Source organism: Cyprinodon variegatus, unplaced genomic scaffold (genome assembly GCF_000732505.1).
Source record: "Cyprinodon variegatus isolate N-32 unplaced genomic scaffold, C_variegatus-1.0 Scaffold311, whole genome shotgun sequence".
In the NCBI taxonomy this organism is placed as follows: Eukaryota; Metazoa; Chordata; class Actinopteri; order Cyprinodontiformes; family Cyprinodontidae; genus Cyprinodon; species Cyprinodon variegatus.
The window spans coordinates 767,805-784,606 of record NW_015150764.1 but is presented as its reverse complement, the minus strand read 5'-3'; the positions used below and the strand labels follow the sequence as shown (position 1 = coordinate 784,606).

Genomic DNA, 16,802 nt, shown 5'->3' with positions numbered 1-16,802 from the left:
GAAATAAATTAAAACTGGGCATACATCTTTCCTTCCTTTAGAAGTAAAAATTTAGAAAGTTGTGCAGCATACCATGCAGATAACTTCAACATGTCTCCTGTATTAAAGTTTACTGTTTTTGGGTCATTATTACTAGAATATCCACCCTGTTTCATCTGTAGAGCATAAGGCATGGACTATAGCTGGGATCAGAAATTCAAGAGCCACCAAACACAGATGTGTCCTTAACATTGGATACTCCTGTTGCATTCCTTGTGTTAAGTCACATCTGAATGTTCGTAATCCTTTACATAAAGATTTTAGAAAGATATGTGGTCAATTTCACCAAAAGTATTTTTTTTTTTGGTAAAACAAAAAGTGCATTCCACTCCTAAAGTCTTGGAAATGAGAGGAGTAGGCAAATAATCTTTCTTGAGGTCCAGTTTGACGTTTGAGTTTTATCCAGTCCAGCTGCCGCAGCTATCCATCATATATATATGTAGATACTCAGTAGTAAATGAGCATAGTTTTCAGTAGCCTAAGATTTTAGGTAAAACAAATATGTATTTTTATTTATCACAATTACTATAAATACAGTGAAAAGATATCCTTATTGTTTGAAGAATCACTACACAAAAAATTAGGTTATTTAATCTATTGAGATGCGTTTGCATTGCGCTGATTTTTGACCCAACCTCAATTTAAAAGCTAAACCTGTATCAGTACATTCATACTGTTAGAATAGGTTTTGGTTGTTTATATTTTTTCAATATGCAGTTAAGAAACATGATTATTTCTAATAAAGGCTTTAAATGACAGGTACTGATACCAGGTTGTTTTCTGGGTTTTTTTTAGGCTTTGCTTCATCCTCTCTTTTACTGTCCTCACTCTGTCTGAACTTGTTGTCTCCTCTCTGCCACCTGTTATTCTACCAAGAGCATCTCCAGGGAGGACTTTGTTTATCTGGCTGCCTCCTACCAGCCAAACATCCCCATGCATCCTCTGCTGCATCTTAAGTGATGAAATGGTAAAGCTCTCAGGAGGGCTTTTCCTATTTGTGTTCTTGAAGCTTGTGTGTGGTGACAGTGATATTGTGTGATGGATATGTTGCTGGCAGAGCATCTGGTTATTGAATTAGTGTTCATCTAACTGATTAAGTCAGCTAGACTGTCCTGGTGAGTGTGGCCCATCATTGCACAGCTTTACCTGCTGCTCAAACAGTACCAGTGTTTAATGAATGGTGATGCTGACCTTCTAGCAGTAACCTCTCTTGGTGCCTCGTGTTAGTTCTTTATTTTTGTTTCACTATTGTTCTTTTTACATGTTCAGAAGTCCATGTTAAGCTAAGTAAGGCATTCTAGGACTGTTTTAATGTCATATCAGGGGCTTCTGCTGGTGAATGTTGTAAACGACTGATTAATCTTCACATCTCTCTGTTAATCAAGTAGTAGGAATAGATAAACTATATCAGGGCTAGGGCTGGGTATTGTCGCCAAAGTCCTGAATTGATTCGATTTTGATTCATGCAGTTCTAAATTGATTAATTTCGATTTGATCTGTTTTTACAATAATGAAAGAAGTTCAACTGCGTTTCAAATACTCATGTATTTTATTTTTTCCTGTCACATTAAACACAAAGTGCAAACTTTTAAATCAGACAGTTTAAACATGAGATGTGGACAAAATTTTTTTTTAAAGTGCAAACTTGTTTGTGAAAAGGGAAAAAGTGAAGCCTCACTCGAGCAAGCAGCATGACACAGCAGACATGCATGAGCTGCATTATCTCCACTGCACAAACCATATTTGCATCGTCGTCTGTATCAACTACAGGGTGTTTTCTGGTCAGCCCCCATTTGTCAGGGGGCTGTCATGTCAGGAGGAGGAATTTTTAACAACTCTGCTGCTTTATAAGAAATTTTCAACATTGCTTAAAGACTTTGTTTCCTCAGTAATGGTCAAAAGTCTGTGCAGACAGATGCTCAGAGTCGCATAGTTTTCCTGTAGGAGACATTTTTCTAGCTCAGGTATGTATTCTGCTTGGTTCTCCAATAGTAACGCTGCTGTCATACAGTTTCCCATTTTGCCATGTATGCTTGCATATTGGAAGAGACACTAATGTTGGTGTAAAACATATGAAATTAAGGATTTAGTTAAACACTTTGAAGTAAATATTTAGCTTTTAACATCCACCTGTTTACCAATTGTTAAACTGAGGTGATAGTTGTAGAGCTCAGTGTTCTGCTGCGTAATGAGTGGGTACCTTGTCCCACCGTCTGCTTTAAAATATCTTTCTGTTAAGGGATCAATGGACCATTCAGTATTTTAGATTTCAATGTGTTATACCCCAGCTGATTGGATAATTATTAACCAGGCTATAAGTTATGCTTTTATTTAAGTTTCAAGCATCCAGAGCTAAGTAAAACATTTGATTAATGTGAGATTATCTACAATCAACTAAATGCTATGTGACAGAAGTATTTATATCCTTCATTATGTCTTTTGAAGCAATGAAAGAAGAGCAGGGAATCACATTTATACAATAGTGGTATAAATAGGGTTGTCTAGAGTTATACAATTTTTAAAAGTGTAAATGTTTATATTGGGGCTGAAACAATTAATCGTAATTAATAGAAAATTGAAACAATCATCAAATAATTTACTAATCAATTAATCGTTAACTGGATTATAGAAGCTGTAAAATCTGCCTTTAGCTGACTGAGTAACCCACTTAGAGCAATAACTGTAATAAAATTGTAAAAAAAAAATAAAAATGTCAAAAGATTGCATTAAAGATAAAAAAAGAAAAAAACTTTTATGTCTGTTAATATGCTCTATCCAGAACTCCTCAAGAGGAAAAGTTTTAGTTTTCCAGCTGGTTTAATTTTGTAAAAAATCTTCTGTAAGGAAGTAAGAAAAGTAATCATCAGAATAATGGATTAGCAAGATAATTGTAACTTGCAGTCCTACTTTATATCTAAAACTTAATTGTTTGGAGTCATGCTGTTATGTTAATTGAACCCTATCTTGTCTTTTTTTTTTTATATTATATATATATATATATATATATATATATATATATAGTCCTGAAGTTTTAAATTTTTTTTTTCTTCTCTCTTTTTCGTCACTCTTGATTCAAACTGAAGCTTTTTATCTCTGTCATTAACCCTGAACTTCAGTTTAACCATTTTTTATTTTACTTTGAGTTATTTTGTAATCTCGAAATGCCGTAGGAAAGTATTTGCAAATTGGTTAAATGCCAATAGGAAAATAAAGAAATCCTGTGGTTTTTCCTCCTGAACGTACGTAATATTTTGTGCAGAGCTTTTTCTGCTGACCCTTCAGGCTGCCGCATTCAAACAGGAGTTGAAAGGCCTGCAAATATCAGGAATCTGAAAAAAATGTTTCTTTGTTTTACCATCTTTGCACATACAGGATTAGCTTGTTGAAATCTGATAATCTAACACAAATTGGTAAATCTGAGTTATTTACTAGTATTTTGTAGTAAAAATATTTAGCAGTATATACATCGAGTATTACAGTAAAGGGTTGATGAGTTACACTGGCTTAAAGTAAATGTTTGGGTTTTATGGATAGTAATCTCTGTGACTCTTGCTACCTGGGTGATTTTTCTTTATTTGTAGGTTTTATGTAATTCTAAGTGGGTTTTAAGTATTATTGCATTTTCAATAAGCATTTTAAGATGATTGGGATTGCTGGAAAGAGAAAGTGAAATAAAATGGCTCTGGATTAGCCACATATATCTTTTCTATGTATACCATGGCATTGAGGCCTGGTGAACTGCCAGTACCAAGGGTGAGCTAGAAAGCAGTGTTTCAGAACATCCAACCCCTCCCTGCATTTCACTTTTTGATGCAGCAGGAAATGGACGTATAGCTTCTGCTTTTTGAAACATGCCCTTTTATTGAATGATGTTGATCGATCGTGACCTGCAGCATTACGACTGCTGGGTTTTTATGAGTGGGGATGAAATTCAGAGCACATTTCCTTAAGGCTTTTATTGTTCTGCTCTTAGGGAAGTCTCGACTTTGTTCAATTGTTGCATTCATTGTTTTCAGTAAAGTGGATGCTTCTCAATCTGCTTCAGGCAACAAGTCTTATTTAATTATTTGGCTGTTTTGTCGAGCATAAACAGATCTTCAACTAAGAAATCCGATAAGCTGTTTTATCATGTAATTACAGCTAATTAGTTCTACATTTAAAACAAGTTTCCCTATGTAGACTAAAATAGTCACTGGTTTTTGCTCATCTCTCCTATTAAACATGGAAGATATGATTTATATCCTTTTGTAAGACAAATGTTCTGAAAATTTAATACAGTAACCATTAAACCTGAATGTTTCATCTCTAATACTGTTATTTGAAAAAATTTAATGGGTTAGATATGAAAATGCGTTTCACATCTTCAATAGTAGTTTCTCTATTTATTTAAAAAAACAAATAGTAGCGTCTTTGAAAGAGTTTCTCACAGCTATTAAATCAACAACCACATCTAATCCGTATTATATGAATTATTAAGAGATTAGGTTTATAGCAGTTTGTTTACAGGAGAAATGATGATTAATTTGCAGTGCGATGAGCTGAGCCAGCTGCTGGAACAGTTCTCTTTCTATGCAGGCATTTTACATGTGCACTTTTTAGATACTTTTTATTCTCGCCACCACTTTCTAAAACCTCCTGCCTTAAAGTGATGATGATCATTGTTGTTTTGCAATTAATTTCTTTTATCTTACAGCCAAGCCCCTAACTTTTAAGAATCATGATATTTCCATCTCTTTTTCTTTTCTATGCACAAACATAACCTTGATACAACAGTGATCTAAAATGACAGATGGGATTACATTAGAATAATCTGATATTACGTAACACGCATTCCATGAACTCAAACACGCCTGAGGAGTGAGTAGGACCAGTAATTCAGGAGTCGGTGGTTGTGTGGAGTTGTAGCCATGGCCGACACTCCCTGCAGGCTTCTTTGCTGCTGCGGGCTGAAGAATGCTTTGTCACAGCACTCTGGTGGGGTGGGGTGGGGCGGAGGAGACCCGAATTAGTCTGCTCTTGGCTGCAGCAGGACACTGAGCACTTTGATGTGATGCATGACGAAAGTTTTCTGCCTTTTCTGTTGTATTGGAGGTGGTGTAACAGCAGCCAAAGCCATTAGCACAAGTGATGCTTTTTTTCTATGACATTTTGTCATGTTTGCAACTAGAAACAATAAGTTCATTCTTTTTTCATGGTGCCATTTGTACCCCGATATCAGGCTTTTAGCTAGCAATGCGTACATCTTTACATTGTATGACCTTTACTAAAAAAATGGCTTATTTTACGCCCTGTTTTTCACCTGTAAACTTCACTCAGATATAAAAATGTCACAAGCAGTAGCTGCTGGAGTTGGAAAAAATGAACTTTTGCTGTTTGTGGCGCCCCCTTCACCCAATCAGAGGATTTCATCTAGGAGCTGGCAGGGAGACGGACATCGCTGCTGATGCAGAGCGATGTGATCACTCCACTGAAACTGTTTATAACGCCTAAATTATTTAAAATTTCGAAGCCCCCGGCAACATGTGTTCACTTTTATTATTATTATTGGTGCTTGCAGTTTGAGCCACGAACAGAAGCGGAAACCCCCAAGAGGCAACCAGGCCTGAGGCAGCTGATGCTGGATTTTCCCAGTGACAGTTTCGTGATCCTGATGAACTGAACAGATCTCTAAGCCTTCACACATCTGTATTGTAGGGCTGGCCAATAAAGCTATGTAACGCAATAGACACTGGAACAATGTCGATAGAAAATGCTTCCAATGTCCGATTCTTTCACTGACCTCTGATCCAGGACCGCACATCACCCTGGGGGATGAAGGCAGGGGAAGAAATTGGCTTTAGAACCTCTCACTACCAAGCTAAACAATGTTGCTGCTAGGGTTGCCTTTTTTTTTTATGGTTTAAAGTTTTAATAAATAGGGTTACATTTAAATTCGTCCTTTTTCCACTGGTCCTTGTTTCAAATGAGTAAAACAAAAAAAACCCAATCAATTATTATTAGTGATAACAACGGATATAATGGACTATCAATGCATCGGATCGTCGGCTGTTGGATCGATGCATCGATACAAAACAATTATTATTTACTCCCCTAATCCTAATACTGAGCTTTATAATTAGGTTAGATCAATTACAGGCAATTGTCTGCCAGTGATTGGTTGAACTGTTTTTCTATGTACTGCTAACGTGGTAGAGTTTAAATGCAAGCCTTACTTTTCAGCTTCTTATTTATAAGAAAACCTGATGGATGTGAATCATTTATTATGGTGGTCTATAGTGGTACACATGTTAAAACTAACAGAGAGGGTTTTCATTTAGCTCTGTGTGATAGTAAAGAAAGAAGAGTGTAAGGTTTGTTAAATAGAATATCAACACCAGCAGTTAACAACAGTATGAGGACGGCATATTTTTCTAGCGGCCTTAATCTGTTTGTTAGAATCCCATTAGATCACGTGAGCCCAGGGATTTAACATTTAAATGAAGATGAGACAAAGGTTTCTTTTTTTCATGTTGTTGTTTTATTTCTTGTCCCTTGTCTAGCAAACTTAAGGTAAATGCACATTTATAGCTAAATTATTAAAAAAAATATTTTGTATTGTTGCTTTAGAAGAGTGTTTTATATATTAATGAAAAACAATTATGATTATTAATGACTACATATAAAAAATTAAATCTTGTGTACATAAACATGATAACAAGTCTGTTCATTTTAAAATGTTAATCCTGGAGCAGATTTTAAATCTTCCTACTGTTTTCTTTTGAACCACTGGTCATGCTACAATCCAGCTGTCAACCTTTGGCTCCGTTTCCCTGCTAATTCATCACTCTTATCTATTAAGGCCTATAAGCGTGTTTAGAGCCTGACTACACATTTGTGCAGCTGAAATTTAAGACCCTGATCAGCTTTTTGTTGCCTCACAGTAACCATGGTTAAAGTGGGTAACTCATAAGCCTCTATTAAACACATCTCACACAGAGCAAGATAGAAACGGGTCATTGTTGACATGGGGAGAGAGGATGAGTGTGTGTGGCTGTAACTTTTCTTGTATTTTTTCCCCTCAAGCTTAGAGGTATTATCCTTGCATCTCAGTCGTATCCTGAAGCCGGGAGGATGTTATGCCTTTATTACAGTATTTGATATGTTAGCCTTCTAATGGGATTCCACCTCTTTTTACAAATTCATAGAACTGAGAAACGTTTGAGCTTACAACTTTATTTTTTGAATTAAAATGCATTTCTGCAGCTATGCTCTATTTTGTCTGAGCTAAATGCAGATGGAGGTGTGGATCAGTTCATGCGTTTTTCACACCGTCCTGATGTTTCTAAGCGATACCTGCTGTTATGCTTGTTTAAATACATCTACCACTGAGATTATACTATGATAAACACTTAAAGATTGGCCATAGGTGTGACCAGAGGTTTTCAAATCCAATGTTACTGAAGGCAACATATCTTTACGGAAACTTGGGAAGCTTTTTGTTTCCCCACAGGCAGGCTGTTAAAATTTTAGGTGTTGCAGAAGACATTAACCCAAGGGGACCACCAGACTAAACGTTGATAATAAAAAATTTTCGCAGCGTACAGAAGTTTTCCTGAACATACATTTACTCCACCACTAAACACAGGCAGCATGGGTCCACATGACTGGTGTGCTTACAAAGAAGACAACCCAAAGGCATATGGGCTAACACCCAAGTGTCCGGATTAAATTTGCCCAAGAGGATTGTGTGGATGCTTAACACAATCCTAGTCGTTCGTAGTTGCAGCACAGCTTGGAGAGCATTGTTTTCTACATGCAGTTGCCCTCTGAAGATCGGAGGAAAAGTCTTAAAATTGCGACCTCTGCAGTGGCTGCTTTCTATGCTGAGCTTAGCACTTATTTAGTGTCTCAACTAATGTTAGAATCTGGGTCAAAGTCAGGATAGGATGGGAAAGTTACAGTAAAGCAGCAAAAGAAGCAGTGGATTCTATGTAATTTGTAATTATAACAAAGAAAATGTTTAACATAATTAACTGCTTTTATTTGAAACGGAAGAACCGCTATGATGCTATTGTTGCAATGATATGAGTAACTATGGACTATTGATGCTATTGGTAACGCTATGAATTAATTTAATCGATCACATCAGTTTAAGTCGAGAAGACAGGACTAGGGCAGCTGCCATAGAATTAAATGGCTTATTTTGAAATCTAATTAACAATCATATTATGATTTAATTATTATTTTTACAACCACAGAATAATTTAAAACAGTTTTGTAATGACAAATAAAAAAATGGATCCTAAGCAGCCCCACAGCTTTTTAGTGCATCTGTTGTAAATCGGGCTTTTCTATCTTCCTGTAGAAGCTAGCTTTAGCTGAAATATTAATTGATTTGTCCTATTATCTTTTCTTTTTTTTGCATTTTTTATTGTGTGGTATTTGAGGCTCACCCCCTAATTCTTCACCTTTCATAGACCTGCTCAGCTGATTTGTTTACATTGGACGATACAATGTAAACAAATGTTATGAGTAACCTGAACCATTTTTTGGCGCTTCTGGCTTTATCCTTATATTTGGCCTCAGCAGTAACATTTGAAAGCAACCATCTTTGTTGTGTTCTGTCAAAAATAAAAGATTAAAGTATGTCTGATTGTGAAAAGAAAAAAATTAGGAAGTTCCAAAAAGGCTAATTTGCTGTGCCTGTTGGTGTTCAGCACATCCGCTTCTAAATCTCTCCATCTGCACATTTGTATCTCCCATCTCACTGTTCCTGTTTGTCTCCATTAAGCCTCATAAACTTTGACTCGATTAGTCTGTCCGCTTTATTGGAGCTATTCTACTGGTTCAAGAACAGCCTTCTCTTGCACTATAGAAGCAGTAAACATTCAGAGCAATATCTTTCTAGATTTATCAATCTATTTGTTATTATTCTCGTTATGTGCTGCCAATTCTTTAGGCCTATAATGCAATCTTCATCTATTTAAATGTTAAAAGTGGGGGAAATCTGTTATATTAACCTGCTTCTGAAATTCCTATTCTATAAGCATGCTGATAGAAAGACTGTTTTTTTTTTTGTGCTTCTGTTTAAACTTTATGTAGCCCATAGGTTCATTATAAATTGGTCGGTTCTTCTCATACCTATTGTTGTTCACTGTTTTCTGTTGGTTAATACCAACTGATCAAGTCTTTCCTAACATTCCACACAACAAAAGGACTAATCAAAGTATGCGACTCATGCCAATATTATATCTGGTCATTATCTTTTATATACGTTTATGTTTAAGGCTGCTATATTTGGTATCGTATGGGAAATGGAAAAGTTGTATCAGGACGCCCCTAATGATAGTAACCCAATGACAACCAAAGTTACACAGGTCTCTATTAAACAGAAAGACATATAAAAAAGACAAAGAAAACCTTAACAATGGCTGGCAAAGGGGGGGAGCAGAAAAGCATGAACTCTATGATCTTAAGGCCTGACTGCTGATGCACTCATGAATCGGCGAACAAGAAAAAAACCTTAAAATCTTTTTTTTTTTTTAAAGATAATAAAAACAATAATTGTAAAGAACAATTTCATAAAGTTTCTGGGAGGTTATGGCAGCAGTTTACAGCTCTCCTATTTCAGGGTGGTTGAATTAATGGATGGTATTATTGGATAGACACTGATGCTCAGTCTGTTTTGATTGACTGGTACCGTCTACCAGGAGGTAATAGCTCAACCATTAGGTTGACATTATTTGTGGTGTCTTTGGGTGTGTTTTGGACTTTGTTTTTATTTATTTTTATTATTTTAATGGAAAGGAAGGTCCAATCCAAGGTGCTCTAATGTTTCACTGCGGCTGTGCAAATAGCATATCACTCAGCAGTGTTGTTGATCAGAATAGACTCTATTGTGCTTCTATATTAATCTGGGAGCAAATTCGGTTGTAGGTTTGCTCTTTTTAGTTTCCTCAGGAAAACAAGTCTGTGCTTCTCTGGGCTTTACTGACCATACGTTTATTTACATATGTAAATAGATGTAAATACTCCCTGCACTCTCATCCTCCTCATGATCAAAAATATTCTCTACAAGCTGCAGAATAGCCATTTCATGGCCTCGAAACGCTCTTAGGTGAGGTAGGATGTGTGAAACAGACATACGACTGTCGTGCAGCTTCCAGTCTGTTCCCAGCCATGTTACTCATTAGAATGAATGAATCATGTGTTGAGGCAGGCCACCTTGTCACAACGATGGTTACATGCATTAGCACCTCGCGCAGAATTTGCACATTAGTTGAATAAAATTTCTTCCTGTAAATACAAACATTTTTAATTCATCCTCTAATTGTTTTTATATTTTATTGCAACTAGGTCTGCAACAGAAACACTTGAAAAGAGAATGTGCTTATTTTTTGTTTGTCTCTTTAACATAATGCATTAATAACAGGTGTAGTATGTCCTTATCTGGAGTTTTATTTCATTTATTCATCTTTTTTTTATATATATATCTATACATCTTTATATATATATATATATATATATATATATATATATATATATATATATATATATATATATATATATATATATATATATATATATATATATATATATATTAGTCTTGCACCTGGTATTAAGTCATTTATCTGAAACTTATAAAAACTAAACTGAAACTAAGCATTTTCAAATGAAAAACTAAACTAGCCAACAAATACTATAAATAAATAAAAAAAAAATCTATGTTACAATTTTTGGTGGAGGGTTCCATCTATTTTATTGTTCCCCCTTTTTTTTAAAGAGTACATGCTGTTTATTGAATCCCAGATTGACTTAATTTATTAGGGGGATGTTGTGTGACATGCAAGCAACATTTAAAAAAAAATAAATCTCAATGATTGGGGGTCCTGGTCCTAATAATGTCTGTATTTAATGAACCTAATGGAAGCATCGCAGGGTTCCAGACCTCTACCCCCTTTTTTCACAGCTGACCCACAAAGTTAATTGCTGTTGAAACAATATTTGAAACAAGCTTTAATTTATTTCCACAGTGTTAAGAGCTAAATACTGTCTCTAAATGGAGTCCTCTGAAAGGACTCTCAGCCTTGCAGCAATGAAATAATTGAGCGTGACTGAGGTTTTTCCCAACAACCGCAGGCCGGTGCAGTTCTGGGAGGACGCTGCCAATTGTATCTGTGCTTTTTAAACACTCAATCACTGAAGCCCCCATTAATGTCTCGTACCAATCAGACTTCTATTTTTATCTCCTTTCTCTCTCACACCCTTCCTCTCATTTGTCTTTTCTTTTTTTCTGCTCTTCTATGTCTGCTTTCACAGTTTTATGAAGGTTCATTTAATTCCTTTTATGCCTGAAGATCTGTGAAGTAAACACAATGTTGGCCCAGCTTGCAGACACGGTGCAGAGTGAATAATGAATGCATTTTAGGATCTGTGCCACTACTGAGGCAATATATTAACAAGGTTCTGGTGGGGAGTCTGCATATTGTCATCTTGTAATTGAGGCATCTTGACAGCTAAAAGGCATTTGCGACTAACTTTGACATATACATCACAATTTGTTCTGTTTCTACACCAGAGAGCAGCAAGTTGTTTGATGTAAATAATTAAGAGTAACATTTCTGGGTATAATGGTGTGAAATTAATATGTTCTGCCTTTTTTTTTCTTGTCTTTCAGAGGAAATAAAGGCGGAATCAGAAAAGTTAAGGTAAGCCATTGGTCCTTTAGTGGGTTTTATGTTTCTTTGTGCATGCTGAGGCGCTGTACAATTAATGGCTCAGTTTCAGGCCTCTCTGTTGCTGCTTTCCATTGTTCAGTCTCTTAAAGGGGATCATCATAATGCTGCGTGTGAGGCCAGGCGGTCCCTGCTCTGCATGCAGCATATTTTGGCTCCTTTCTCTGGTCTTTTCTTCCCTCAATACACCTTTACTTGGTCATTAATGGTTTTGTTTATGTTGCTGATCTTTTTTTTTTTTTGGGGACTGTATGTTTATTTGTGGTTTGCTCCTAAAAGGTATTGCTAAGTAACATGGGCTTTGGAATGTAAAGCAACCCCCCACCGCATCTTCTCTTCCTGCCAAGTCTGTTTTTTTTTTTTTAACCTTGAACTTTTTCCTTCCTTGCACACAGCCTCTCGTTCTCTCAACTTCCACCTCAGTGCTCTCCATGGTATTCACTAATTCTCTATTTTCACCCAAATTTCACAGTCGGTCAGAGGGAATTAACATGTAGATGGCACAGCCTCACCATTTGGCTCCAGTGCATCTCAGTAAATTGGAGTATCACAAGTGAATTCAAAGTAATCCAACTCAAAAAACTAAAATTTTAAGTAGAAAAAAACAAAAAAACATTATAACATATAACATTTTGTTTTGCTGATTAAAAAAATATCTGTCTACCGAAAAAGCATTGGTGTGTTTTTAAATGAGTTGATTAGCCTCTGTATCTAGATGTTCATGAATCCCAGGTTGCTTTAGTGGCCTTGAACTCATCTTTATTAGTTCTGGTGTCTCTCAGATTCTTTCTGTTGGGTTTTGCTGTGGCCAGTTTATGGCAACAGTGACACAGCGGTCATTAAAGCTGGTACTGGGTGTTTTAAAGGCGGGTCTCACAGTGAACTTGTCGCAGATATTTTTGATTTATGTCCAATATTGAAGCGTGGTCTGCGCTATGTTATTCCACGCCACAATGCAAGAGGGACAATGACGAACTAGCTGTGGGTCTAGATACGGCCGAGGCGGTGAGGAAGTGGGGGCAAGTTTGTGCGATAAAGAAGGGCCATGAGGGCGAAAAAGAGCGGGGATCCAGGTGGAAAAAGGGTCTCAGCGTTCTCGTGCACCTCGCTCTTCAAGTCGATTTCCACAATGGCGCACATACAAACAAAACAAGCCGTTAAGGTACCAAACAGGAAATAAGCATAGTGTAGAGCGGATGTAGATTTGACCAATTGTAGGCCTCCTGTCTGCGGCACTGTCTACAGTCACCTACAGTTTTGGAGAGGTGCAGCTGGGTGTCTGCAGAAGGGGCGGGGGCACATTTGCGTTCACTGCGACACACACAGACGACCTGGTTTCTGAGTATAAATCAGCCTTTAGTGGTGTGGGCAGGTGCCAAGTCCTGCTGGAAAATTCTGCTTCTCTCTGCTTGTCAGCAGAGAGACGCATCAAGTGCTCTTAAATGTCCTGGTAGGCGGCTGCTCTGACTTTGAACTTCATTAAAACCCTGATCAGCATCACTAAAGCACAACTAAAGACCCACTTTTTTAAACTTGTTTTTTAGTTTAATACTGTGTTTACTGTTTCTGTATGTTGTTTTAATTTATATAAACGTTTTATATAATTGTGCAGCACTTTGTGACCCTGGTCCGTGAAAAGTGCTATAGAAATAAAGTTTACTTACTAGCAGATAGCATGGCTCCCCAATGACCAAAAACTAGAAATTTCACACTTTGATTCAAGCAGCCTAGATCCTGTGCGCTTCCATTCTTCTGGCTATTGTTTGTCATTTATCTGCCTGTACATTTTTTTATCTGTAAAACATCAATCGTTTAGTCCTGAATCTCCCTTCTTCACAATCCATTATATCCTTTTTGTTTTACATGTTTTTTCCTTCCACCTAGCTTCCCATAAATATGCCAAATCATAAAGTTTATGGATGGATAAATGGAGTGATTTCTGATACCATGAAGTGATATTCAATTATTCATTTTAACCTTCAATGCTTCACATAATGTTGTAGATGATCAGTACTCTCCTAAAAGAAAGAAAATGACTTTTATATTTTGATATCCATAATTATCCTGTTTGTTTTAGTTGAACGTAGAAAATACTTCTGATCTGAGTTAACACAAGGTATTGCTTGTAAATTAAAAAAGTAGAAATGCGCTGTTCATAGAGGAGCACTATATTTACAAACAAGATACTGGTGGGATGTATAATATGCTTATACCCACTGCTGAAAAATATTAAAGTGTAATGCAATGGGTATTTTTAATCTAGATTTCATATATTTGTGAACAATATTAGAAAATCGGAGGCTGGCTAGTTTTCATTAGGCCTACTCTGGTTTCTACTATTATGCCATTCTGTTTCTTATCAAAACAAAACAAGCCGCCCGCCTGCAGTCTGCTGCTGAACCTGCATGCCTTCTGTTGCTATTTTAATGCATGTGAGGAAGAAACTACCATTTATTTGATTAAGTCAGGTACAAGGCAAGGAGCAGCAACAATTAGGAGAGGGGTTATACTACAGTGATCATCTTTGCTTTAAGGGGAACTATTTATTCTTTCTCTCATACATTAAAAGGACTTTAAAACATTATTTTTATTGAAAATGTGGCTTTTAAAAGCATCTATATCTGGGTCTTGCCTACTTGCAGCTAAAGAAATTAAGTGATTTGGAAATAGGAGGTTGAAAACCTTTATTTAAAAAATGAACTTGCATGCTTGTTGCTCTCACATTTTAAGAAATTAACAGTTTAGTGTCAAGAAATCGATGAAAAGGTGCATTTTTGGGGCTCAATGCACATATCTCTTATTTTTTATTTTATTTGAATTGCTATGTGCTTTTATTTGGGGGATATAAAGTGATACTATACAGAGCAACCAGGCGATGCAGCATCACTGCTGATTTTTAACCAGGTCTGTTAAATGGAACTATAGATCTTTTATGGGAAAAGCATGCCTAGGTTGGTGTGGTCTTATGGATCTCTTTTTGGGGGACTTCTCAGCATTAGAAGGATCTCATCCGGCAGCTGCCCTGGTCTGAATGCTGAGAAGTTGAAGCAGGGTTACCATAAGAGAAACCACAGATTAGAAGAGCTTGGATTAAATCACACTTTAGGATAGACTTTGTTCTTTAGTGGGGAGCACAGGATCGATGGCTCGTTTAACATAGATACAACATTAATTTAATTCAAGTCTCTTTAGTACTGGTCTAAAATCTCAGAATTAGACAATTGAAAAGGTCAGTGCAAAATATTTCATGCATCTTAAAGAGTGGATTTATTGAAATGAATTCTGTAAAAATATATTAGGTTAACTAGAAAAGAATGAAAATGAATGAAATAATTGTTACTTAAAGTAGTTCTGTAGAAACATAGAAATAGAAATTGAACTTTATCGACCTCAGATTAGAGAAATGAACCCATCCCCTTGGGGAGCAGTGGGCTGCCGCCGTGCGGCGACAAGGGAGCAGTGTGGGGTTAAGGGTTTTGCTCAGGGACCCAGTGGAAGTTGTGAGGATCAAACCGGGTACTTGCAAACTTCTAAGAGCACAAGCACACTGCTCTAACCACTAGGCCATCACCACCCCCGTCAGCCTCTATTCCAGAAAATTTGGACGAGTGGATGTACTAGAAGTGCAGAGGGGCAACATGGACTTAAAATATTTTAAGAATTATAAGTGGTATTCAAGCACTCTTCATTATTTTTGGCTATAAACCATATCCCCATAAAATAAACTTCTGCTCCAAAATTAGTCAAGCAAACCCATCATCACTGAAATTGCTGCATTTACTTGCACAACTGTTAAACAATTAATAATAAATACATTGGAACAGATATTGAACATTTATTGATGCTTACATTTTTGTTTATTTCGATAATTTAGTGTTTCGTTTTTTGCGTTTTTAAAAGCTTTCTTATTGCCTGTTCTTCATCACAATTTACTGTTAAGCTTCTCCTCTTGTCCGAAGTTGCATGTATTTAAATGTAAAAACGTTCCCACAGGGTGGATTTCTATCAGATCCCTTCAATTACAATTTAGATTTATCGTGCTCTTTTTCTGCCGTGACTTATTAAAGTCCTAATCTTAAAGGATTATTCTCTTAAAACAAGCTGAGTAAGCAAAAGAAAAAAAAAAAGGACCTGTGAATTTAAAAGAGTGGATCAATTGTTTCCCACAGTCAGCAGCCAATGAAGTGAGCCCGACACTTTAGATTTGGGGGAAACTTTGGCTAAAGACAGTATGTTTAGATTAATTAAGTAGCAGTAAATGTCCAATGGCCTGTATACATTGAGCGATTGTGGCAAAGACTACCGGAAAACCGCACTGATATATCTTTATTTCTCCACATTTGTAATCTTGCATTACTCTTTGAGATAGATTTAAGGGCAGCAGTTGTCGGCACCTTGCAACCAAATATTACATATATAAGTACTATTTGGTAGGGATGTAAATAATAACCGTTTTGTGTCGATGCATCGATCCAACAGCCGACGATCTGATGCATCGACACATTATTTTTATCAATTTGCTCCTGGACATAATTCTCCCGTTCTGCGGTGGTGCTAAACCTATTTTGCCCTCCTACCTTGCTTCCTTTAGCCACTACCCTCTTTCCACCTGCACACACACACTGGCCTAAACAGTAGGCAAGACAGTCATGGCGGATTCTTGAGTATTGAAAACAATCGAATCAGTGGGTCAGGAAATTGATACTGAATCAAATCGCCATGATGGGTTTGATTTACACCCCTACTATTCGGTGACAAATAGACACAATCTTACCCAATTGAAGAGCTGCAACAACCGCAAGTCTACAGACTGGCCAGTAGAAATGCAGCTGTTTCTATTGAGATTTTTCCGCAGAAAGCATCTAATAGAGATGCTGCTTGCAAGTCTCTTATTTATATTTTGTAAGATTCTGAGGAGACGAACATGTGCACAAACAACCAATACGTCTTATATATCAATTCAGGAATCAAAGCAGTAACGTTATAGACGCTAAAGATGAGTAGTAAATGTACACCTCCCACTTTTTATGTAAAGCTGGCATCCCATGG

At 36.7% G+C, this 16,802-nt stretch overlaps 1 protein-coding gene across 4 annotated transcripts in view; it reads left to right on the top strand.

Moving 5' to 3' along the window:
* Positions 1-16,802, top strand: part of arfgef1 (ADP ribosylation factor guanine nucleotide exchange factor 1) — a 72,933-nt gene that overhangs the window by 13,277 nt on the left and 42,854 nt on the right. For all 4 annotated transcript variants that reach the window (XM_015384393.1, XM_015384396.1, XM_015384394.1 and 1 more), the window contains exon 2: positions 11,696-11,726. In XM_015384393.1, coding sequence (XP_015239879.1) covers positions 11,696-11,726 — 31 coding nt within the window. The remainder of the gene's footprint in view (positions 1-11,695; positions 11,727-16,802) is intronic.